The 27,384-nt window shown below is 41.8% G+C and overlaps 1 protein-coding gene across 2 annotated transcripts in view; it reads right to left on the bottom strand.

Annotated features, from left to right (window-relative positions):
* RORA (RAR related orphan receptor A) overlaps positions 1 to 27,384 on the bottom strand; it is a 717,927-nt gene that overhangs the window by 96,146 nt on the left and 594,397 nt on the right. Inside the window, exon 1 of one of the 2 annotated variants that reach the window (XM_045899941.3) lies at positions 4,734 to 4,898. The exons of the other annotated variant lie outside the window; for it this stretch is intronic. Within the exon in view, the coding sequence (XP_045755897.1) occupies positions 4,734 to 4,764 (31 nt within the window). The 5' untranslated portion in view covers positions 4,765 to 4,898. Of the gene's footprint in view, positions 1 to 4,733; positions 4,899 to 27,384 lie in introns of those variants that run through there. 2 annotated transcript variants of the gene reach the window in all.

The raw sequence follows: 27,384 nt of genomic DNA, 5'->3' as shown, positions 1-27,384 counted from the left end.
ATATAGATTAGCTCATCCATCTATGTATTTATGAAATGCCTAGTAAACTTCAGAGGCAATAAGATAAAAATCAAAAAATGAAATCACTGGCAAACCTAGGGAATAGGTTGGACATGGCTTTTCATACTCACAGGAGCAAAGATTTTTAAAATTATCACATTACCTCCTTATAATATGATGAAGGCTACCCAATGTCACTTTAAAAAGAAAATCCAGAAATAAAAGTTTTCAACTACTTTCTTGCATTTTGCCCAAGGGCTAATAATATATGCTATTATCGGTCTATTTAGACCTCTTATCTCTGGACATAATGCTCCGACAATTTACAGAAAAGCATGCATACTAACAAATACAAAAAGCTCTGACTATGAATCTCTAAGTCCATGACTCAAACGCTGAGCTGGAAGGGAGGTATCCTCAGGGGAGGATCTAGAAATGGGGGAGAGGGAAAATTTGTCAGTCATTCCTCATAGGGTCAATACGTGGTCTTTCACATAATATCAAATGTCAGTTCATACGTGCTGTCACTGGTGGATCTTTCCAAATTATCTTTTTTTTTTTTTAAAGCAGAGAAACATACACATGGTGTAGCTGCTGATTCTGAGTCTAATTATGGTTTTAATACTTATGAAATACTAAATATGTAGATTAAAGCAGCCTTGATTTCTTACTAATAAGCACTATGAATATTTAGACTGCATCAGAAAACATTTCTATGACGAAGTACTTAGATTTATTCCATGCAATGGGTTTTATTGATGACTAAAATAATTTAAGAGAATTTTAAGAAAACCAAACTCCAACTCTACCCCTGCAGATCGATCCATCCATCTATCTAGTTAACTCTTTCTCCCAGGAAATGGCCATTTGTAAATATTATTTTCTTAGACGACACTGAGCAAATTACAAAATGGCTGGGTGCTATTGCAGGTGCTTTGCAATTATCTACTTGCTGATCTCATCCATTTCATTGTGATTCACTTGGCTGGAAGGGAAAGGTGAGAGAAAAAGGAGTGCAGTAAGAACTATTAACATATATTTACTAAATTTTCTACTAATTATAAAATAACCCCTAAGACATAAATCATATTCGATCTATCTATCTATCTATCTATCTATCTATCTATCTATCTATCTATCTATCCATCCATCCATCCATCCATCCATCCATCCATCCCTCTATCGGACTACTTCCATTTAGAAATCGTATTATTTTATAACTGGGCCGCATCAAGAAATTACATGGTATTCAATTCAAATTGAGAGCAAAGTGGTTTACTCGAGTATGATGTTGCTTTGCATTTCAAGTGTTGTGATTCAAATATACAAAATCAAGAGGCTGCTCAAGAAAAGGGTGCTTTAAAAATATTCTCTACTTCATAGAGGGTCTGAGCGCCCCCCTCCTCCCATGGACAGATGGATTCAGAGATCCTCTTTGTCTTTAAAAGAGCTGACCCCTCCTTGCCCGATGAACTCTGCCCGGTGGCACAGCCCTTTGGATTTTCTCTTTTCAAGATCCAGCCATCACCCTTCTCCCCATCCTACCCATCAAAGGTCACAAAAATGGGACAAAAATCCCTGCTAAGGGATACCACTGACGGGATGCTTGAAAGAAGACCAGGGATAAAATTCACATATCACTGGGTAAAAAGAAAGGCCAAGTTTTTCAAAACTATAAAATCAAATTTATGTGAGTTGGAAATACTACTAATCACCAACACAAAATATTTTCAAAGCAGTAAGGTGAAGTTTTTCATTTGCACATGAATTGTGCTGGGGGAAGAATCTATTATGGGACAGAAATTCCCTGTAAGCCTCTCTCCACTCTAACTCCATTTACATGAGCATAGGCTGAGCACTCATGAAGCAAAGGGGTATATAATCTACGGAAACTGATGAAGCCCTTGCATTTCCTTTCAGCACACGGCTGTTGCCTGACATTTGGCCAATGCACTTTTATGATGAGCAGAAGTGCTCCCCTGATTATAAATATTATCGCTGGCTCTCTCTGTTTGCCCAAGAAGCAATCCAAATGGTATTGGAATTTTGTTGTTAATTAAACAAAAACAAAACTGAAGGATGAGACCAGAGTTGCTTAAATGAAGATTTATTACTTCTAAGCATGAAACCATTTTAAGCCTAAACTTATTTGACAACTAACGCAGAGGAAGGATTTTCTTCTTTGGTGAGTTCAAAAGGCCCAATTTAATGATGTTTAAAAAACATAAGTAATCAGCCAACAAAGAGAATGTTTCTCTTTTATGGTCGCTTGTTCTCTCCTCCTCCATCCACATGCATACATGTACCAAAAAGCTATATTATAAAGAGTACTTCTGTTTTGCATGAAAAATCTAATTATACAAACTCTTACATATGGAACCAATTTAACTATTAAAAATAAGAGGCAGTAGGGAAGTATTTAATATGATTCTGGGCCAGTTTCCTTCCCCTTAAATCTGATATGGAAACATTTACAGCGTTCCTCATTTTCCCACAAACTATTTTTCTTCAGTTTAAATTTGCACCAAAGCGAGATAATCCCATTAAAACATAGGATGTTAGGATACTGGAAATGAAATATTCTAATTGTCCAGATGCATTCTATTTCTTTCTCTCTCTCTCACACTTATAGAAAAACTGCATTGCCAGTACTTCTGAGCTACTTTTCTCAAAGCACATTACCATGAATCTATTATCTAATGGCAGCCAGAGGTCACTCCAAGACAAATGTGTGGGCTAGAGCTTTTGGGGGATGTTAGTGGTTGTGTGATTCTCATGATTATATTAGTAAGGGACAGTACCGAACTTTGTACTGGAGCTAGGAAAGCAAAATCCTTGGGAAGCATCAACATTAGATTAAAATAGTAAAACATACTTTCCTTATTGTTTGGTGGTTACTGTTCATGAGGGGAAATAATCTTAGCTTTTCACCCCTCCCCCCAATCAACACAAATTATACAACATAAAATGGATAAAGACTGGCACTGACATCTTCCAAATAGCAAAATCTATTTTATAACTTAAAGGGAAAAAAAAAAAAAAAAGAAAGAAAAGAAAATGTCTTGACTACAAAGGCTATTTGAGTCGTTTTACTCTTACAGGATTAATAAAACGCAGGAAATAGCATAAAAGTTTTTTTGAGGGGGAGGGGAAAAGCATAGATTTCTTTCACCAAAAAAAAGTCGGTAAGAAAAACATTTTTTCTTTACAAAATGATTTTAAGTGCTTAAGAACGTGAATCACAAGGTTTTCCCTCCTTATTCTAAAAATGATTAAACCGCGTCTTCCGAGAGCCACGAAGGAAAGATAGAAAATCTGCCGTGGGTACATCCTATAGAAAGAGTTCATCTCAAGCAGCTCATCTTAGCGTCCCGCACGTTTCGGCCTGTTAATAATTAACAAAAGAGATGCCTCCCAATCTCTAGTGAAGAAAGGCAACGCTCGGTGATCCGAAAGTAAACGCAGCTCAGATGCGGAACTGGCGTCCTCCACCCTGGATTGCAACAAAACCCCAACCTGCCAAACGCTCACCGCGCTCCCGGCGCCCGCGCGGAGGGGCAGAACCCGCCCGACAGTCTGGGTCTGCAAACGCGCTGCGCATTGGGGGAGCGCGGGGCGCCGCGGACAGATGGGTTCCAAATCCCCGCTCCCAGCGGCCGGCTCCGCGAAGCCGCCCGGGCAGATTATCCCCCCGGAGGAACCTGCTGGCGGAGTTTCTCCAGGGCTGTTTGCAGAGTCCTGAGAGCGTGGCTCGGTTTCTCCGGGCCGCACAGGCGACTTCCTGCACACCCCCAAACTTCGGCTCTCCCATTACAAACTTCCCTGACTTGCCTCGGTTTCCCCCCCTCACCCGGGAAGACCTCGAATCAATGCTCTCGTCAACTAGGGCCCCCTGCCATCCCCCCGCAGCCTGCTAAGGAATCCCGATCTGGGCGAAGGCCGGGCGGGAGACTTGACCGCGACTAATCCGCGCGGCTCGGCCCTCCCCGCCGTCTAACTCCCACCGCTGCCCGCGACTCCTGCGGGCAGGACTGCCTCCCCACGTCCGCCCACACCCCGAAGTATCAAAGTGGGGGTGCCCTGCGGCTGCGGACGGTAGCCCGGGGAGTCTTGGCACGCTCGACAAGCCCGTCTCGCTCGGGCCCGGGCGCAGAGCGAAACGGCCGCACCTTCCCGGCCCGCGGCCGCTCGGGCGCTCGGGGCCTCGGGGCCGCCACAGGGGGGAGGGCGCAAGGCCTGGGGCGCTGACCAGTCCCCAGGGAGGACACCGCGTCGGCGCGCACGCACGGCCCGGCCCGGCCGCAGCGCCTTCCCCACGTAGGCCGGGGCTGTCCGGGGCGCGGGCCCCGGGGACCGACCGCGGGCGTCCCCGGCTTCCTCCGAGCTCCCCGGATCCTCCCCGCCCTCCCAGAAGCTCCGCGACTCCCAGCAAACTTTCTTCCGAGAGCCCCGCCGGGTGCCAGGCGGACCCGGGCAGCTGACAGGAGTCAGAGGGGGCGGAAGAGGGGGGCCCAGCCCGTGCGCCTTTGCCCCCTACAGGAGGCAGGCTGATCCCGCGGCCGGGCTCAGGTGGCGCCGCTGCGGTGGCCCCAAAGGCCCTGGCGGGGCTCCGGCGCCCAGCCCCGGGCAGTACGTGCGCTCGGGCAGGCGCGCCCACCCCTCCCCCTGCGCGCCCTCCTCCCCGCCCCCCGGAGCAGCCAGCCCACCCGGCCCCGGCGGGGCTCCCGGCTCACCTTTCATCGCTGCGATCACAAAATACATCATTTAAGCCGCGGTGCGGAGAGCGCAGGGAGAGCCGATGGTCCGACCCCGGAGCCCCCTCTGCCGCCGCCGCGCCGCCGCCGCCCGAGCCACAGCAGCAGCTGCCGCAGCTGCCCGCCCGCCGAGAGCCATCCCGAGCCATAAGAGGCTCCATGTGACCGGCTGACATCACGGCCGCCGCTCTGTTTACACCGCGCCCCTCCGCTTCCTCCCCGGGCGGGAGGCGGGAGGCGGGAGGCGCGAGGCGGGAGGCGGGAGGCAGGCGCGCCCCAGCGCCGCGCCCCGCCCCGCCCCCGCCGGCAGGTGAGCGGCGGCGGCGGCTCTGCGGGCGCACCCCAGCCCGGCGCTGCCCTACCGCGCCCCCGGCCCGCGCCCAGGCCCCCAGCCTTCTCTCGCCTCGCGGAGCACCTGTGGTCGCCAGGGTGCTCTCCGCACGCAGCGCCCCGCGGAACGCGCGCCTGACCGCTTTCTGCCCCCGCCCCGTGGGGCAAGGGGCACGCCACCCGACGCCGCTCTCCCGCTTCCTTTCCGGAGCCCCCGGGGCGTTAAGTACTCCAGTTGGTTGGCGGAAAAGAGGGGTTTGGCCTGGGGGCCGTAGTCACCCTCACTTCCCAGAGCGCCCCCGCTCTGTTCGGACGGTAGGGCCCCCTACGGGGCCATGCACCACGCTGTCACCCGGACCTTGCCGGGGAGTGGAGTAAGTGCCTCCTAAGTCTTTCCCGGGAGACTCGGCCCGGGCAGGCGGAACTCGCCCTCCCAGACGTCGGCAATCTCCATCACACCAGCTTCACTAAAGGTCCTTGTTTACACCTCCCTCTTCCCCCAGGAACACTGTTATCTGGAAGGAGAGCAGAAAACTCCATGTGAATCACCTACACGACAATCCAATCGCCAGCCGCTAAATTCCCAGGCTCTTCCATATCCGTCATTCTCTCCAGAGAACCCATCTGCAGGTGGGAAAGACTCTAGTTTTCACACCCTAAAAATGAGATATTGTGGCACTCTGGGAAGGGAAACAAAATACCTCTATAAAGGTAAACTTTGTGAATTTTAACTTAAAATTAATAATTCCCTCTGAACTTTGAAGCTTAATCCTTTTTACTGGCCTATGGAAACTTAAATCTTGACAGTATTATTAGATAAATCTCTTGAGGATGAATTTCAGATGCTTCATACCCAGAGTCTGCATTATTTAAAATTTTGCCGTATGTCCGTAACACTGACCATAACAGGAAAAAAAATCTCAAAAGCCCAGTTCGCATACCTGCTACTGTTCCTTCACACAACTTCAATTCTGCTTTCTTTTCTGATGGTCTATATTTCCATTTACAACTCAAAATATTAGATAGTTATTAGTTGATGCCTTCATGCTGATTAAATAAGGAGAGTCCTAGCATTTTTTCCCCCATATAACAGTTGTCCTTGCCCCCGAGTTGGGCTGTGATTTAAAATACAGGCAGACAATCAGCTCTGTAGAAAACTAGGATTCATATACCCCCCACCATCCCCAGCCTCTTTTTCAAGGCAAAATTTACACAGTCCTGATTTAGAAGGTCAGAAGAATTCATCATACCTTAAATCAAGCCATAGCTTTAGAAAAGTTTGATTTCAGCTAAAGGCATCCTAACAGAGTTTTTCCTTTAGATTTTTTCTTTTTTTATTTAAATTCAATTAGCCAACTTACAGTACATCATTAGTTTCAGATGTAGTGTTCAATAATTTATCAGTTGCTATAACATCCAGTGCTCATCACATCATGTGCCCTCCTTAATGCCCATCACCCGGTTACCCCATCCCCCTCCTTTGGATTTTTTTTCAAATAAAACCACGAAAATAAGAAATTATGAAAGTGTGAAGCCAAGACCTACCCATGTTAATTCAGCTGTCCAGCCATAGCAAAGTGGACAAGAGTTTCAAATGAATCAACCATACCCAGTATGAGGTTTACAATTATGAAATTAAATCACACCACCTTCCCATGATGCAACTGTATCTCCCCATGAGGCAACACCCCTCAGTTACATTGACAGCATCCTTCATATTTGGTTCTTGATTTCCCTTGATCTAAGGACTTTATAACAAGGAAGAGTAAAGCCAAGCTATCTACTGGTAGGTCCCAGGTACAATTTTCTTTCCTTTGTACCATTGAAGGATGGAGAGACATCAGGGACTGCATGCTCATAGGTATGTTCTTCATATTCATTGTAAATGAATCCAGATACGCTACTCGGAAAGTTTGCAACGTTACTTTAAAACAGTATCCTGTTTTAGAGAACAATGCTTTAAAAATGACCAAATCCATTAGCTCTAGCCTGCCTGTCAGACATCTGACTCCAAGGTAAATAGTCTTACATTACTAGTAATCGGTATTTATTTCCAGACCATTTCAAATGGAATCGGTAATTGGGAATGACATGTAACGTGACATGTGTGCTCCTGCAATGACAAGTAGTAGAATCAGTCATCCTATAGATATGTCCCCAATAGAAATATAATCTCATAATACTTATTTGAAATATTTACACATTTATTCAACAAAGACATTTCCAGGATAATGTAATACTGACCTTAGCCTTTGGAAATGTATTTCATTCTGGTCCTACAAATAATGAGCAACAACAGAATTTCAGATATTAAGTCTTAACCTTCCTGTGTGGCTAGATGCTATTTGTAATACATGCCTCTATTAAATGTCTTCAGCTTTTAACCCGGGGTATAATATTGTTCTTTATATTAACACAAAGCTCTCATGAAACTTTGAAAGTAAAAATGAGAGATGTTCAAAAAGAAAAACAAAACAAAACAACCTTGAAATACAAACTTTCTGTGGAATTATAAATCCTCCACCAAATAAATTAGTCAGGAATGAAAGGATCCATATCCCCCTTTGATACCACCAAATTTGAGCCATAAATGATGCACATTTCAGTGCAAACTTTTACCAACTATATATTAACATGTAGGAATAATTATTTGGATTATAATAAACAAACATTTAAGAAGTACCTACTATGGGGGAAAACAGTGTTAAGCAATATATTCTTTCCATTTAAATTTTTTTTTACCAAGTGTTCTGAAAAGAAAATAGAAAAAGCATATTGCTAACATGAAGATAATTAAACCGGATGGGAATTCTTTACCATACACAGAATTATGTTATACATTACTTTTTGATTCAAATGTTTCTGTTGGCTAATCTCAGAAAAGGAGGGCACCCTGCATACTTACACATGTTATAAACACATGTAATTCATTTCAGAGTCCTCTAGTGCTGGTAACAGCCCCACATGGGGTCCCTATCTACTGGGTTTCACATTTGATCTGTCACTTAGCAAGAAAGTGGAGAGACATTTCTGATGCCAGGTTGTTCCCAAATGCCTCCGAGGAAAGCCTGCTGTATTTCTACAGGATATCTAGACTGGAATGTAACCAGTAAATTGGTGCCAATCTTCCCACTTTCAGAGATTAAATAAAGAAATGATACTTTATGAGGGTATATTCGATTTTCCCATCAAATGGGGTCTGGCATACCACACTGAATCACACTACAGTGCTGCTATTGGGGAGAATGGCAAACCAATGGATCAAGAGATTTCTCTTGAGTGGGCAAGGAGCTCCTAGCACAAAGATGATTTCAAAGTTTGCGGCTGCACATGAGAGAGCATTTTGGCTCTGGGTCTCACCCAGGCCCTGCTTCTCCCTCTCTAGTGTGTGGCAGCCTGCTAAGTCAATTAATTTCTTTCTAGCTGAACAAGAAAGGGATCAGTGAAAGGTTAATGTGGTCCTAGGCAGCTTGATTCAACCGAATTCTTAGCCACCACTGCACTGTGATCTGTAGGACTTGGGCCATTCTGACTGACATAGAGCCAGAGGGGCAGGTCTCCTGGAGACCGAACAGGGTCAGACCCAGAGAGTTCTAAATAAGACTACTTGGAAAGCTACAGAGAAGGCACAAACTTACCTGTAATACTTGACAGACTTGCTTAATTTTTCTGGAAAGAGCCAGTGTCTCAAAAAGGAACATTTATAAAATGGAATAATATTGGTGAGACCTGGAAACCAGAGGTGACAGAGTGGCCCCCCTATTTATGAGTGGAAGAGGGAGAAGATAAACAGATGAATATAGCTTGCTTGCCCCTCGTGATTTTAAAACAAATACAGATGTAGATGCAAATGTCCATGTGTGTCTGCATATACATAGCCATGAAATATGGTGAAATAAACTGTACTTTGGTGGCAAGAGACATCTTCAATTTTACACACTCACACACACACACACACACACACACATATTTCACATTATCAAGCATTCACTGAATGTGTATTACGTGCCTGCTATTGTCCTGGAGAATCAAACAAGAACAAGCTCACTAATCAGTTGACCTTGGCTCTGGAAACTATAGAGAAGTCAGCTCCCTGAGTCATCTGAGCAACCCTAAATGAAGGCAGTGTCTGGTTGCCCACTGAAAACATGTTCGCACAGCACTTTGCCCCTCACAGTTGACAGACAGCTCCAAATCATTAGTGTGGTTACTAGTATAATGGGATGTTGGAGGTGAAAGATTTGGCTGGGTGGAGACAATGGTGAAGGGATTCTGAGATTTCTGGAACTACATATCTCATACATCTATTGGGAAATTCAAGAACTGGCAGATGTTTTGTAACCATCACGACGAGGGGAAGGGTGAAGTTCACAGGTATAGAGATGTGAGCAACCTCCACAGAATAGGTAGGTAGCAGGTGCCTTACTACACACACACACACACACACACACCTGCCAAGGCAGCAAGGAAGGAGATGCACATCAGAGGTCAGAAGGACCTCCGTCCCTTGTCTTCCCATTGGGTGTTCTTACCCCACTCCTGCAGAGGGCAGGGGAACAGGCCATTCAGGAAATGATTTTTTTTTTTTAGTTAAAGGAACATGACAAATAGAAGCAAACTGAGAACCTGGAAGCCTGGGTGCAAGTTTCACACTTAACTAGCTGTCTATGCCACCTTGGGCAAGTCATTTCACCTCTCAGGCCCCTTCCCTGTAAAATGAAGGAATGAGAACAAACCTTAAAGGGCTCCTGCAACTCAAACATCCCACAACTCCGTTCAGGATCACGTCCTGTCCACTTCTTAGGAACACCATCCCCTTCTCTCTGCTGTGCCACATCAATTTATCTCTCCAAGGAGGCTTCTTTGTGTCACTGAACTCTGTGGTATGGTCGAATGAGCTCTAACATTAGACAAATCTGGGCCCCAAACCAAACTTTATTCCACTCACTAGCTGAGTGATTTGAACAAACCTTTGTTTCCTCATATGTGAAATAAGGCTGGTAGAGCCTTGAAGGGCCGCTGGGAGGATTCAACAATTTAAAGAAAGGATAGAGTGACTACGTCTTAGTAGGGCTTATGAGTGGAAATACCCCCACCACCCCCACCAGCCCCTACATTGTTGTACACACAAAGCCTGTGCTTGGCATAAATTATTGACCTTAATAAAGTTTGTGTTGAAATGACTATTAGAATGCACTTTCGCTAAGCTTTTTACAATTTTGAAACTGTGTGTATGTGTATTAAACAAGCATTTATTAAGTACCTGCTAAGTATTGGGAATACGAAGATGAGTACAAATTAAATTATCCCTTGGTCTAAGGGGCCTGTGGTCTCACTTTCTTATGTCTTATCTCTTATAAGAGCGGAAGCTCCCATCCAATGAAGAATGTAAACATCTGTGCGTTACAATTTAAAGAACATGTGCCAGGACATGGAGAGGGAAGGAAAATGATTAAGACAGCAGACCTTCCCTCAAGGAGCTTGCCACCTAGCAGGCAAATGAATGCCATGCTTATAATGTAAGGCAGAAAAAGTGTTCCAGAAATAAGATGCTATGTAAGCCAAGAGTAAGAGGGGCTACTTTGTGCAGGGTTATTCTTAAATTTTATGAGAAGAAGGACTTCATGCAAGAGGTACCATTTGAATTACACTTTGAAAGACAAATTGAATCTAGTGGGTAGAAAAAGGATTAAAGAACATCTTAACAGGAGGGCAGAACACAGATGAAAGTACAGAGAAAGAAAATGCCTCTCTTACTTAAGAAACTAGTAGTAAACGTTCACAAGCAACATAAAGTACATATAGACAAGGAGTCGAGAAAGCTCAAAATGTAGGTTGTTACTATTGCTTCTGCTTTTCCTCGCAGTGCCTAGCACAGACCTTCGCAAACTATATACATTCAAAGAACGAGTCTTGGAAAAATAATCGAGGGCAGAAGAAGAGAATTGTGCTTTAGAAAATAAATCTCTTTGCTGCTCACCCATTTCATAGTCTTATTGTAAGGATTAATAGTTGGTTTGATAGTCATAAAGTTAAATTACACTTAATAAAACACACAGCAAAAGAGTTCCACATCACAGCACACAGAGGAAGAATAAAACTGGAAATGGGTGTTATTTCATCAGAGCGAAAAGCTAAGCAGGGCATTTTAGGATGAACAAGATAAACTGAATGTTATTTGATTTTGTATCTCGTCCATTTAAGTTCTGAAAATTATCTGCTACAGTTCTATTAATATAGATGCTTTGTATACAGGCCATATTTTATTTTTTAAGAAGTATCTTAAAAACATCTTTTCAAATAATGGAGAAAAGATAAGCAGTTACAGATGGTTCTCTCTATTTTTGTCGTGCATGATCAAGGGCTGCAGAGTACGTGGGCTTCATTGGGGAATCCGAGTCTCGCAGCAAGGAGCATTCCAGGAGTAAATGCGGGCATTATTTGGCTTTCACAGAGAAAATATGTTTCTGTTCAGTCAAGCAGAGTAATCAATTATTCTGCATTATGAAATACTCATTTTATAACTATTGACATTTCAGACAGTTGTGCCACATGTCAATAGTGGTTCTGATGCTCACATTTAAGCTCCAGCTTTATAGGATGGGATTCATTTGGCTGACAGCGTTTGATCGGAAGTCTCTTCGCTGCTCTCAGAAGCACACCTATTATTTATGTCCATTCCTGCACTGGGGAAGTATGCTTGGAGTACTGAAACAAGAATAGATTTGGGAATGTTCTTCTGTCTTAATAAGAAATGTTAAAATTCTTCTAAATATGTTCGATTCACATTAAAAAAAGAATCAGTGCTCTTCCCTTCCATTTTGTAACAGGGAGGTAGATTAAATGAGGCATTCAATTCAGAAGACTCCAAAATTCACATTCGATTTTGAGTATCCATTTAAGCCGTATATCCCCAAAGATAACTTTCCAAGATCAAAAGGGCTTTTCAATAATTATACAACACTGTTGTTGTTGCTTCTTTTACCTCTCCTCTTTTTTATTTATTTATTTTTTTAAAGATCTTTTTAAAAGATTTTATTTATTTATTTGACAGAGAGAGAGACAGTGAGAGAAGGACCACAAGCAGGGGGAGTGTGAGAGGGAGAAGCAGGCCTCCCCCAGAGCAGGGAGCCCGATGCTGGGCTCCGGTTCGAGCTCAGGACCCTGGGATCATGACCTGAGCGGAAGGCAGACGCTTAACAACTGAGCCACCCAGGCGCCCCTTTGCTTTTCCTCCTGGTTCACAATTCCTTGGGACTTACTCTGTGGCAGGCACTGATTTTATGCTCTTTTTAACATTTAATTCACCCCAAACTCTCTTTTTACAGATGAGAAAACTGGAGCACAGAAAAATCAAGTAACTTGCTGGGAACAGAAGGCTAATAAATGGTGGAACCTTAAAAACAACCTTTGTAAGTGGATTCTAGAGTATGCACTCTTAACCATTATGCTATGACTCTCAAAATTAAAAAAAAATTTTCCTTGAATTGAGCATTACTCAGTATTTTGAAAATGGCAAGCTGACTTCTCCAGGAATCAAAAATTACTGCTCTAATAAATTTCAGGCATGTGTGCAAGAAATTCTTTTATCACTAGCTCCTATAATTGAGCAGGGTTAGCATGTGTCATTATGAATTATTGCACAATTTAGTAAATTATTTAATTACTTACTAATGAAGAAGCATACTGTACACAGCTGTAATTATCTTGTTTGAAAACAATGTTGCCATTTGTACATTTAAGAAACACTTGCTACACGTTAACTCTTAAGGGGAATTCTGTCTTATTTTGGAATAAACAACTCTAAATATCAGTAATGGAGTGTCCAATAGGGCTGCAAGGAAGCTAAAAACTACAAAGCGAACACTGCACTTCTAAAAGACTTCAAAAGGACACATCTGTTAGAAACATAAAAAATAGTAATTTTGTAGTTCACCCTATTCTACTAAAAAGCATGAGATAGGGATATTTGCTGATTTCACTTTTCCAAATCATATCGTTGATGCTCTTTTCATAGTTTTTGCAACATATCACATAGTATAGCATTTCCTTCACCTATTTAATCACCTAGCAAATGGCTTTGATGATATAATAATCTTAAGCACAATCACTTAATTTTCAATGCAATTTGAATAAATTGTTGTCCACATGAATTGATTATAGTCATGCATGACCCTGTTATTTATACAAAGACATAGTATATATACGCCTTTTAGATGTTTTGACAACACATCTTAAATATAGATAAAAGTAATTTTTAAAATGTCATAATACAAGTAAGAAAGAATGACTTCTGTAAGTGATGGTACACATTACTGAGAAACTACTGATAAATATTATTGAATTTGTTGTAAAGGCTTAAGTACAATAATACAAGTACAATAATAGCCTCAGAAACTCCAATCTGCTCATTCTTCCAAAGGCAAGGTACAATATTGTATGGTGAAGGTGACTTTTAGAAGCTAGAATGTAATGGTGACTTGATTTACATCTTTGCTCCTTGAAATATAACAAAGGGAATGTGACAAAGCCATTGTAAACAAGGAAGAATAAAAAAGAGAAATACCAGAACTGGAAGACACTCAGAGGTCAGGTGGTAGGTCTTCCTGCTTCCAAGGATGTGAGCAGTTAAACCACCCAGGTCTCACAGTTGCCTACCATTAAATAACCACATATAAGCAAGATAAGTGATAGTATCATATTTTTTCTATTGTCTTATTTTCTTCTCTATTATCCTAAGGTCAAAATGCCATCTAACAGGGTAATTCAAATCAAACAAAAGTTTTGCCCTATTATGAATAATGCATATATTAGAAGTATAGTATAGATTGCAGATTTCACCATTTATCAAATAATCAGTAAGAAACGGTTTCCTGTAACCAGTAAGAACCAGGTTAAATTTAAGCATTAAAAAACAAGAGAGGGTGCCTGGGTGGCTCAGTCGTTAAGCATCTGCCTTCGGCTCAGGTCATGATCCCAGGGCCCTGGGATCTAGCTCCGCATCGGGCTCCCTGCTCGGCGGGAAGCCTGCTTCTCCCTCTCCCACTCCCCCTGCTTGTGTTCCTGCTCTCACTATCTCTCTCTCTGTCAAATAAATAAATAAAGTCTTTATAAAAAAAAAGAGAAAAGAAAACATGTTTTATATGTTCGTGGCAACCACTGCTCAATTCATAGTGTTACATGAATTACATGTTTATTTTATACTAAGTGTTTTATCAACTAGAACTATAGCAAAACACATAGAGTACTCTTTTTTTTTTTTTGAAGATTTTATTTATTTATTTGAGAGAGAGGGAATGAGAGAGAGCAAGCACATGAGAGGGGGGAGGGTCAGAGGGAGAAGCAGACTCCCCGCCGAGCAGGGAGCCCGATGCGGGACTCGATCCCGGGACTCCAGGATCATGACCTGAGCCGAAGGCAGTCGCTTAACCAACTGAGCCACCCAGGTGCCCTATCTTTCTTTATTGAAATACAATTAACATCCAGTGCTATGTTAGTTTCAGGTGTACAACATGATGATTCGGCAATTCTATACATTACTCAGGGCCCGCCTCCATAAGTGTAGGCACCATCTGCCACCAAACAACATTTTCCCCATTTTATTGACTACATTCCCTATGCTGTACAAGATGGTATTTTCTAATATCATTGTGGCAAACTAGAAGAACTGTATTTTGATTCATCATTCAAATCTCAGTTTTTTCATCTCTTATTAAAGTATAGTTTACAGATAGTAACACATGCTCTTTTTAGTGTACAGTTCTTTGAGTTTGACGAAGTATTAGTTGAATTACCACCAACCCCATCAATATATGGAAAAGTTCCATCTCCTTTCCTCCCAGATTCCTCTGTGCTCCCCTGTAGCCAACTTATTTCCCTTCCCCAAACCCTGGCAACCACGTAACTGTTTTCTATCCCTATAGTTTTGCCTTTAAATAATATCACTTAAATGGAATAATAGATTATGTGGCTTTAGACTGTGGTTTCTTCTACTTGGCATGATGCATTTCAGATACATCCCATGGTACTGAGCATATCAATAATTTGTTACTTTCTATTGTTCAGTAAAATTCCATCCCACAGTTCATTCAATCCCTAACTGAAGGACACTTAGGCTGTTTCCATTTTCTAGCATTTACAAATACAGCTGCTAACATTCATGTACAGGTTTTTGTGTGAACACAAGTTTTTCTTTCACTTGGGCAAATATCTAGGAATAGAACTGCTAGTGTGTATGGAATATAGAAGTTCAATGATAAGAAATGCCAAACGGTTTTCCAGAGAAGCTGTGCCATTTTGCATTCCTATTAGCAATGCCTGAGAGTTCTACTTGTCCCGAACTCTCACCAGCACTTGGTGGTGTCAGATATTTATCTACCTAGTGTCGGTTCTAGTTATTTAACATAGTTAGGTTCTATAAAGTCACTAGGACCACTGAAGTGGCAAATACTGAGGCACTGCCCCTAAGGGAAATAGAGGTTTTAGGCTCCTGTGAGCCTGTGCTCATAACATTTTTGTCACCTCATCAATACATAACCTTGTTTTCTGTGTATTTGTTTAAGACACCTTATTTGATAGATACTGTTGGTTCACTAGCATTGAACTCACAGCCAGCATCCCTGAATGAGGCTATTCTAACGTGTGTTCTCTCCGTAAGGCACATCACAGCCTTGTACTTGAGGACACCAGTCAGGCCTTCAGCTGTGTGCTTGAGGGCCATTTTAAATAGCAAGATCACCAACAAAAAGCACAAAAATTAGGAAAATGGAGCACTACATAAACTGTGAAAAGGACACTTATTTACAGTACGAGAGCTGAGACAAGAAGACAGAGCATTGCCTCATCACACTTTAGCTGGCGACGTGTATCAGGACACTCCACCCCTGGGGACAAGTCTGAAAATGGCAGCCAGTATTGATTTGGGGGTTATAAACAAATTTCAGTTAGCAGGCAAATTTGCAAATACAGAATCTGCCAATAATGAGAATCAACTCTATCTGTCTATGTATCTATCCGTCTATGTATGTATGTATGTATGTATGTATCTATCTATCTATATCTATTTATCTTTTTTTTTTGCCATCCTACAATCTCAGTCTAAATGTCACTGCCTTCAGGAGGTCTTGGACAAATTGATAGCCTCCATCAGATGAGCTTTGGGTTCCCACTGGCATCCTCTTCTTCCCTTTCCGGAAACCTGATTCTTCACACCATTTTTTTTTTTCCTGGTAATCATCTGTTCTCTCTTATGTCTTCTTCCCTGGGCTCTAGATTCTAAGAGGCAGGGAAGACATTTGTCTTACTCACCTTTGTCTCTCTGGTAACACTAAGGCTTAGCACAGTGCCTGGCATATATTAGATGATGGATAAAGATCTGTTGAATAAATACTTCTTTTGAAAGCAGTATGTGTGGTGCAAAGAGCACTGCAATTGGAGTTGGAAAATTTGATTTCTTTCTTTTTTTTTTTTTAAGATTTTATTTATTTATTTGAGAGAGAGAATGAGAGAGAGAGCATGAGAGGGGTGAGGGTCAGAGGGAGAAGCAGACTCCCTGCCGAGCAGGGAGCCTGATGCGGGACTCGATCCTGGGACTCCAGGATCATGACCTGAGCCGAAGGCAGTCGCTCAACCAACTGAGCCACCCAGTCGCCCGGAAAATTTGATTTCTTATCCCAATTCTAATACGTGGTGGTTATGTGACTGGTAACAAGTTACTTAGAGTCCTTGAGCCTTGGTTTCCTTTTCTGTAAAATTAGAAAAATACTATCTATCGGGGCATCTGGGTGGCTCAGTCAGTTAAGCATCTGACTTCGGCTCAGGTCATGATCTCAGGATCCTGGGATCGAGCCTGGTGTTGGGCTCCACGCTCAGTGGGGAGTCTGCTTGTTCCTCTGTCCCTCCCCTTGCTCGTTCTCTCTTTCAAATAAATAAAATCTTTTAAAAAAGAAAAATAATATCTATCTTTCAAGATTTTTAAAGACCTTAAAGGTCAGACAGTAAACATTAAAACCATTAGTATCCGGCACACTGGTGATATCCAATAGCCATTGGATTGGAATAATTTACGAGACACAACTAGATGTTTATAACTATATGAACAACCAAAATATACTGATGAACAGTACGAACTGTGAGTTTATTTAGCCTTCTGGATAGTACCAACTCTTCGTGTATTCAGTGGTATGTACTCAGGGAACTCATATAGTTTGGAGAATTTTTCACTTAGAAGTAGATCTTTTCTTTCTTTCTTTCCTTTTTTTTTTTTTTTTTTTTAAAGATTTTATTTATTTATTTGACAGAGACACAGCGAGAGAGGGAACACAAACAGGGGGAGTGGGAGAGGGAGAAGCAGACTTCCGGCTGAGCAGGAGCCCGATGTGGGGCTCGATCCTAGGACCCTGGGATCATGACCTGAGCCAAAGGCAGCCGCTTAACGACTGAGCCACCCAGGCACCCAGAAGTAGATGTTTTCTGACTCTGTCCATCTAGCCCCACTCTTTAGGATCAAGGTTATGTACATCACATATCCTATGAGTATGTCTTCACAAGAACTCATGATTTATCTGTTCCATTTCAAAAATGTTTTCTGAATGTTTGAAAGTGATTCTTCAATAACACAATTAGAGTTTGTATTCTCTGAAAACAAGGTTTCTTTTTTCTCTTTCAAACACTCCTGATAAAACAAAGAATGAAATGCAGTTAATAAGCATATTAGGATTCTACCTGAAATGTTTTCTTAAAAAGATCTATTATGTCCCTAAAGTTTTGAGGGAATAAAAATCAGTAATTTCTTTTTTTTTTTAAGATTTTATTTTTAAATAATCTTTACACCCAACGTGGTCAAATTCACAACCCCGAGATCATGCTCCACGGGCTGAGCCAGCCAGGTGCCCCCAATATCAATAATTTCTATAAAATGATCACAATTCTCCTGTGTGCAACTAAGGGTAATGATATAATATAAATGGTAGAGTGCAGTGGAAAATGTGTATAAATAATGCAGTGGTTACATCACTGAAAATGTATACATATGATTGCCTTACAAAATTATGATGATCAGATATGATTAAGTGACACTGAATTAGATTACTGGTCTTCAGTACATGCAAAACATGATGATTCACTGACAAAGGAAGCTAATGGTAGGGAGGGAGAGGTGTTACGTTTGTGCATTTGATTACCCAGCAGAACAGATAGGTAAAACCTCAGAATCCAGAATCATTATTTTAGGTGAAACCTTATTGTCACCTAACTTACATTTATATTAATTTTTCTCGAGACGACATTCTTTAAACACATGGATTCTTATAGGGAACCTAACAACAGGTCTAAATTAAACCTAGGGTTTAAAACATCATTTGCCGACAGGAATCCTGCAAGTGTTTTCCACAGAGGCCCATCACTTCCAATTATTTCCAGGCTCTTTTAAATGATCTTGGACAGGGCTACTGAATGACTTGTCAGGGAACAGGAAAACATTATGACACCACTTCTCCAGATTTCTTCCCACAACATGAAATATTTGGGATCGTTCTAATAGAATCAAAGCTAGTTTGAGAACAAGTTAAGCTTCACTTTAAAGCTTTCAGTTTTAACTGGGGGAATGCTTCTAACATATGGCAGCTGGGCTCTGACTCATAGCAACCTTCAAATTCTGGCCAAAATGTCTGTTTCCTGAGATTGTGTCTGATAAGCCTGTGCATTCCTGGTGGGGCTCAGCAGGCTTTCAATAAATGCTATTGTTGGAATGAATGAATGAATTAAAGGGATTCTAATTATGAGTTACAAATTCCTCCATCAACAAAATAATCCCATAGGAAACCTGCGAAGTACTTGGAATTCGTATCTATGAAGAATTCAATTTTCAGCTCCTTTACAATTTTTTTTGATCATTTATGCTCAACTTGGTCTTTCTTGATTTTTTTTTAAACCAAAGTGTGAAAAGCACATAAGCATTTTCCAGAACATGAGAGACAAGTATAGTTCTTAGAAAGTTTCATTTGTATGTAGCTTGTGCATGATAATTATTTTTAAATCTCAGTTAATCATCAGATATTTTCTGGGAATAGACTGTGGGTGAGGCACCGTGGGAGATATTGGAAAAAGGAAGTTAAAAAAAAGCCTTACCCTTGCTTACATATCAAAAATCATCATTAAGACTAGTAGAAGGTATGCAGGTTCCAGTATATCCACAAGGCCAATGGTTATCTAAGTAATACTAAATGAGAACTATTAAACAAGTATAAATAATTGCTGTGCCACTTTTCATAATTAGAGGCCTCACATTCAGAAGCGTCGTGACATGGAACATGGAAGAAAACAAAACAGAAAGAAAGACAGATCTGCAAAGATACCACTAACATGTTAAGGACTAAAGTTCGTATCTGTTCTTAAAAAGTCTCTTGGGCATTTATTCAGAGGCTATTTACTCTTATGTAAGACACGATTCTGCAAACCTTGATATCTGATTTTCCAGTATAAAAAATACATTAAAAAACACAGCAGAAAGGAGTGCAGAGTTCTGCTCATAGGAGCAAGAAGAAACAATAAACACTGAAGGAAGAGATAAAAGAAATGATAAAAGGTATGGCAGCGTGGGGCTATTTAGCATAGGGGCAAACAACCTGCCACACCTGTAGAGAGACTCTGAGGACATCCTATATTACAGCATACTGCACACACCATAATAATTAATGTTTATAATGATTTTGAAACATTAAGAATGGATTAACCCTGAACTAGGGAGACAGGGACTTACATAATATATTTCGAAAGGCCTCCCTCACCCCCAAATACAGTGAGGCACTTAGAGAAATATACTGCAGAAAATTAATTTATATGGGATATCCCATTTTCTAATAATGTCTGTGAGTGCAGCATTGCTATACAAAATTCAAATAATACCTCTAATTACTTAAAACCTTACAATTAGGGTCTTAGTTATTCCAGTTTCAGGAAGCAATACTCTGAGGACTTGTAGAAAAATAAAGAGGTTTTCATAGTAGGAATAACTGTTTTATACACTGGAATTTAGAATCTTAGCCAAATATCAATAAAATAAAAACTGTTCAAATACCCTCTCTTTTTAAAGCTGCAATGTTTTTGTAAATGTTTACTTGAATTCTGAGTGTTCAGGGATGGGGTTTAAATACGTATCATTATATTAAGATACTTGCTATTTATATAGTAGCAATTGCTATTTATACAATAATGTTTAACCTGCCGGAATTCTGGGGAAGCAAAGGTTAGCCATTAAAGTAACTTCAATGTGGAAAAAAAGGAAGAAAAACATGAGCACAACTTGGCATTGTTTTCATTCAGTGCAGGTGAAGTGATAGGTTTTTAAAAGTACGCTTTCTACATGCACACACATGATACCAACACCTTCTTCATGGCTGCAACAATTCTTTTTCAAAACTGCTAGCCTGTTTCCAGGGCAGCTGCAAAACATCCATGAACACTAGTTAATTTATCGGAGTCATGGAAACTCTACACCTGCCAGGCTAGATCCACATTGTGCAGACTCTACAATGCAGGAACTGCAGGAACCGAAGGTCCCGAGATGAATTCTCTCCGCTCCGGGCTAAACAGACCACAGGGGAAGCCACTGCTGTGAACGTTCTGGGCTGTACTTGCGGATTATTGTTGCTTTCACTCCACATATTGTCCGAACTCCAGAATAACAGTTTTTGTATTAAAATTACCATGATTTTGGGGCACCTGGGTGGCTCAGTCGTTAAGCGTCTGCCTTCGGCTCAGGTCACGATCCCAGGGTCCTGGGATCGAGCCCCGCATCGGGCTCCCTGATCGGCTGGAAGCCTGCTTCTCCCTCTCTTGCTCCCCCTGCTTGTGTTCCCTCTCTCACTGTGTCTCTGTCAAATAAATAAATAAAATCTTAAAAAAAAAAATTACCGTGATTTTGCTATTAAATTTATCATCATCCTTAGGAGTTGTAGGTTGTTGTTCATGAAAATGCAGTTTAAAGGATACCATTTGACACCTGACAAATGTCCAGGAAGAAGAGCAAGCAGGCAGGGCTCATTAAGTCCACTCGCAGATGGGGTAAATAAAGCTTGGAGAGGTTTTCCAGCTTAGCCCCCCCGGGTCACGCTACTAATGGTTAGAGCTGGGACTTCAACCAGGGTTCCTGACTCCCTAGTCTAGTGCTTGATAAATGTTGGCACATGCTCAATACTGAAAACCGAGTTCCAGTTCTTTAAGAACTTATATTCTGAGGAACTCAGATTGGCAAGTTTAAGGAAAGTTCTCCAGAAGAGGATTTTTGAAAGTGAAACAAGAAGCTGTCTTATACTTTTACAGAAGATTTTTGTGACTAATTCAATCTTCCTTTCACTTCATTCATTTTTGTATTATCTATTCATTCCTACCACAAGAGATCACTTACATAGTTCTTCAACAGTATGCCACCAATAAACCCCCAGTTAATTGTTAATGAATTAGACAGTCTACGGAAAACAAACTCCTATGATGCAGAGCATAAACCAAGCCTGGTCATAGGACAGTTGCCTCACAATTTCTAGTCCTTTCTGTGTGATAGGGATACACAGAGTGCTTGGGAGAGCCTGTTACCCATCATGACACTGGCCTCAGAAGTTAGGATTATATTTTGAAGTGTTCTCTCTCTTTTTTTATGGTTATCTTTTTCATTAATTTATTTAGACTTTCCGTGTACCTTCTAATATGTTATCCCTTCAAATGGGGGGGGCAGTCCACGTAGGCAATATCACCTATGATTAATTCAAACACTGAACATCTTCCACATTTAAGGGATGCTCATTTGGCATAGAACTTTGCTCCTACCACCCTTTGTTTGGTATGAAATACTGAACTAGCTTAAAAAGAAATCATAATCGGTTATATTACCTTTGAAAATTATATTATTTGGTACTAGGGCTTTTGAAATAAAACATGAAATATTTAATTGGGCGAAACAGCATGCAATATTTGTGGCAAGGAATTTAGATAGAACAAAAATGTGGTAGCCATGGGAATAAACGACTTACATAAAGTCTCAGGTAGAGATCCTGATAGACCCAGGATAAAGTCCTCAAGGTCTCATTTCTATTCAGTGTTCTGACCATTCGGTCACCCTCCAGGAAATGACAAGAAATAGCTATCTGTGGAAACTTCCTGAGATGGAAATGAGGTGGCCTAACTTTCATCATTTGCAATGATCAGAAACGAAGCCATTTATAAAAATACCTGCCATAACACAAATCACCGCATCTCACCTAAAAACGGGAAGACACAGACGAGGCTGATAAAAATGAAATCATGATACACTAATCCTTACCCTATCACCAAAGTGGTCACCCAAAGAGGGGCCTCCACAGCTGCAGGATAAAAGACACAAATCATGGACTACCCACTGGGGCGGCCAGGCCAGAGAAGTGAGGGAACGGCCCTTTCTTCAGAGGGCTGAATGGCTGGACTCTCTCGAATGAATAGATAACACCATCGAAGAACAGACAGTGGAGATGAAAGTGGAAACCAGTGAAAACAGAAGAACGGAGGAAAACCATCAAAGGAGTGAAAAATAACAAAAGTCCAGGGACTGATTTGATCAGCACCCAAATGCTAACACTGCTGCACGGGAGAGCTGTTTGAAGCTGCTAAAGGGATATAACACAATCTGGAATGAACAGAATTTGCCATCAAATAGAACAGAAGGGCCACCAAGAGACCTTAAGGAAGGACAACCTAATGGAATGTGAGCCCTGCAAAGAGAGCTCACTTGGCAATGTCCTTTTGAACATCTCAATCATTCTAAAGTGCTGTTTAAAACACACACACACATGCACACATGCGCATGCACACACACACACATACAGGCCGGAGTCTGTGGGGAATTTTGTTGGGAGCTGCTCATCAAAACTCTTAAATAATGCAAGGCAATGGCAATCCATCCGATCTTCCACTCTGAGGACCCGAAGCAAAGAACAGACGCAGGTTTTATCAAAGCAGCTTCTAATCTTTCTAGCACATCTGCAATGTCCATCTCACCAGGGGCGACCTTCTGAGTGAACTTTGGGAGAGATGTGCTCTTTGGTTTTGTCTGGGTTACAGTTTAATTCAGCAGGAAGCGGGCCGTGGCTGGGAACCACAGCACAAAGAAAACCACGGTAAGGAGGTAAAAAATGCGGGACCGATCGACAATAAGTGAGATGAAATAAACGACTGGTAGTTTTTTTTTTTTTTATGAGACCAGCAGAATAAAAAAAAATATATGACGGGTTATCACTTTTAAGGCTTATTTCCCATTGCTGCTACTAAGTAGGTAATGATAGAAACAGCACAATTGAGCAACAGCACCCGGATCAGAGAGAAAGACAGAGTGAAAGAGAAAATTAAAGGATCAGAGAGGCTCCTTAAGACTGTATCCAATCCAGGGCAATCACCTGAATAAAAACTTTCAATTTCACTCAAGTACAATGCCGGTAAATTGCATCATGGAGATAAAATATATAGACTTTTAACAATTATTCTGTTTTCATACAGATGATTGTCCGTAACACCTCAGGATTGAGAGTGTTTGGGTTCACGTAAGGTATAAAATCATCAGATGACCAAAAGTGGTGTATGGATTTGTAGTAAAGTCAAGAAGTCATGTCATCTAAAGATTATGTGCCAGTGGTCTTTCCCCATGCTAACCTTTAACCTAATTTAGGACGAAAGGGAGGGAGGAGGGATGCCTTAGTTCCTATACAGCAAAGGGTGTTTGCCTATGAAGGGCAATAAAATTTCTCTTCCCATTTGATTATCTTCCCTCTGTCGGGCTAGGCATTATTACATAGGCGGCGGGAAACAGAAAATTCTTCACTCTTGAATGGGTTCCATCTCTCAGATCTCAAAAGATCTCCAAGAGTCTCCAGAACAGGAGTGGCCAGAGCCTTGTTCGGATTACTTCTGTCTCTCACCCTTGGCTATTCATTCCATCCCCCACCAGGTGTCCAGCACTGGATCAGTGTGAGAACAGGACACAGATGCGGGGGCAGAAAGGGATTCAGTTCACCATGGCTTTCACCCTTCTCAAAGTCTTCAGGGTCTGTATACGACTGGATTCCTATCAATGTGAAAACGGGTGGGTTTGTCTCATTATTCTACCCCACATTTTACTTTCTTTGTCCTGGTAGAAAACAAAATCACCATCTATCTCCACCTCAAACAACCTTACGTTTGGCAAAAATAAAGAAGGATGGAGTCTTCTCTGCATGAAGGGTCTAGAGGACTCTGAGCACCTAGTAGGTGCTCAATAAATACCAGCCAATGGGCAGGGCTCATTTGCCCTGACAGCTGGCCAGAGGCGCAAACTGCTTTGGGAAACCTGATGAAGAGACCCGCCTTTCTGCCAGAGCCATCTCGCTCTTTCATCACTGCACTCAAAGATATTACTGATGTTGGTCCTCTGGTTTTGCTGCTTTTTTCCTCTGACTGGACTAACTGAGTCTACTCTGCTCACTAGCTGCCACTTCAGAATCCTGTCACGCAGCGGAAGGCCAAAGGACATTTTCCCCTAAGTCCTTTTAACTTCCTGGCATTCCGTTTTTCAACCCCACATTAAAGGTGCTAATGTTTCATCCTAGTCCTACCAGCCAATGGGTGGCCTCGAGTCAGACTAGGCAGGGCTTCTGTCGGCTCTTTCCCTGTTGGGCACAGGGGGAAGGAACCCAGAAAAAATGTTTCCTCAAGCTCATTTTGTAATTTTCCTTTGGATGCTATCACTAAAGTTATGAGATCATTTATTAAGAAATAGACACACTCTAAACTAACATACAACAGCTGTCAACCTAGGGCCACTGTTGGCCAGCAAGACCTACTTCTTGCGAATTCTTGAAAAAACTTCTTTTTTCTTTCTGCTTGCCTTTTTCCCCCCTCTGCTCTCGCCCAACGCCCAATCATCTTATAATCCATTAAAGCTGGTATACCGATTCTGTCTCTTTTCCAAGACAAGAGCTGCCAACTTGAAAAACAAAAATGAACCTCCCCTCATTTTGGCATGTTTCTCCAAGCCTCAACTAACCCCAGGCAGACGCTGGTGGAGGTGCGCCCAGTGGAAGCCTGAGGTTAGAGCCGTAATTTTTTTTTTTTTTAAAGATTTTATTTATTTATTTGAGAGAGAGAATGAGAGAGAGAGAGCATGAGAGGGGGGAGGGCCAGAGGGAGAAGCAGACTCCCCGCCGAGCAAGGAGCCCGATGCGGGACTTGATCCCGGGACTCCAGGATCATGACCTGAGCCGAAGGCAGTCGCCCAACCAACTGAGCCACCCAGGCGCCCAGAGCCGTAATTTTTACCTGCTTTCGCGAACACTCTCCTGGTATGTTCTTGAATTCTCATCCTTGGTATATTGCAGGCCCAGGCATTAGCAAACCCCGCAGGTTGGTATTCTCTGCAGTTTGGCAGAGCAAGTCATCTGTCCTGAGAAGCTGAGATGTGAGATGCTTCTGCTCCCATAAGGATCTCTCTCTGTCTCTCTGATTTACCCTGTTCCCGGTGGTAAAGTATTTTCTGCAAACATGAAATTAGTTTATATTTTAAGGGCTTTGGAATGACTAATTTTGACTAAGTTAAACAGGGCAGAGTAGTGACTCCCAAGTGACTCGATCTGTGATTCTTGGGAAGAGTTTAATGGACATTTTATTTTTGTTCAGGGTGACCTCACTAATCGTTGTGAAAAATGCCCTTTCTTTGTTGTTGTTGTTTTTTTTCCTTAAAACAAAATAACCACAATTTTCTAGACATTTTCTAGGGAAGAAAACTCTAATTGCATTTTGCTTATCTTTAAGGCCACCATTCAGGAATTTTTTTTTTTTTTTTAAACCTCTACTTTAAAATTAAAAGTGTAGGTGAAGGTGATTATATCTTTCCAAAGTCAGTAAAACAAATGTGTTGCATAAGCCATTTCAATTCAATTAAGAGAAACAGGTCAGATGCTAAAATATTAGTAAAATCAATTATGAGTAATAGGTCTCCTGTTAACATGTATCACGACAACCGTCTCTCTCATAATTTTTGAATAAATTTACATTTGTTTCATATTCTCTGTGTGACTGTAATGTATGTGTATGTGTCACTGACCATAGGACCTTTTCTGTTCCCTTTTCTTTGTTACATAGGCTCTGGTTTGGACTCGGACTAACCCTAATTGAGAGGAGGCTTCTCCAAGAGGAGAGAAAGTCAGCTGGTTAGTTGGAAGGAGCTACGGAGCTAGGCAGATTTAACTTTGAATCTTGTCCTGTCACTGGGCAGCTGGGCGAGGAGCTTCATCCCTCTGAGCCTCGGTTTCCTCATCTGTACACGAGGGTCACAGTACCACCCCCACAGGGTTGTGTGTGATTTAAGTATGAGAACCCCTGCAGTCCTCCCGCCCGATTGCCAGGCTTGTGGTGTTCAATGTCTCCTTCTGATCTCCTCAGCAAGTCCTAAAAATTATTAATATCTAAGGGAGGATAATAATCGTAACATTTCAAATTTGATATCTCGGTTTTGTGTTAGGATTAGGGTCACCAAAGTCCCCTGAAAAAGGGGTGTCACCCTTGATCCTTGCTGTTTATTAAAGGGGGACCCTCAGATTCTCATGTAAATAACTCATGAGAAGGCAAAACCATGGGACAATAAATTTGCTGCCGTGCCCTTCTTAAGCCTGTCCTTCAGACCAAACAGGTGACATCTGATATGGGGAAATTCCATGGGGGAAAAAAAGAATACAACATTGAATCCGTACTATAATTACAAAAAATATAAAAGTGACATATATATGGATAAAAGATGAGAAAGAAAAACTGGAAAACCTTCTTTGGTAGATTAGTGAGAAAAATGGGTATATCGTTCTCTTCTATAATATCCTTTCTCGTTCTTAAAATGAGGTTAGACGTTTAGGTGGAAAATAGGGAATTTTATGGGGATTCATCCATTTAGGTTGATAGGCTATCTAGTCAAGAGGTAAATATCTATGGAATTAGAACTTAAATATAATTTGGCTTAATGGAATGCTTCTCTTCCAACAGCACAGAGGATACACAAAGGTTGACTGAGTTGAGGAAGAGGAAGGAAGGACAATTTTGGAGGATGGGCACCAGCTAAGGGGAACAGACTTGGAGAGAGTGGGCTCCACAGAGGCGCTCAAGGATGTGGAGAATAAACAGAAATGAGGAAGTTGTAGAGGCAAGGCAAGTAATGTAGGGAGGAGCATTAAGGGGTTGATTCCTTTGCTCTGTGTGTGTGTGTTGTGGTGTGTTTAGTTTTGAAGAAAAGAGGCATCTGTAAGGCACACTAATGGGC

The sequence above is a fragment of the Mirounga angustirostris genome, unplaced genomic scaffold, assembly GCF_029215605.1.
Source record: "Mirounga angustirostris isolate CCGP_5_RB_7025 unplaced genomic scaffold, mMirAng1.0.hap1 SCAF_9, whole genome shotgun sequence".
NCBI classification, from domain to species: Eukaryota; Metazoa; Chordata; class Mammalia; order Carnivora; family Phocidae; genus Mirounga; species Mirounga angustirostris.
Note: the sequence above shows the minus strand (reverse complement) of the source record. Positions and strands in the feature narration are given on the sequence as shown.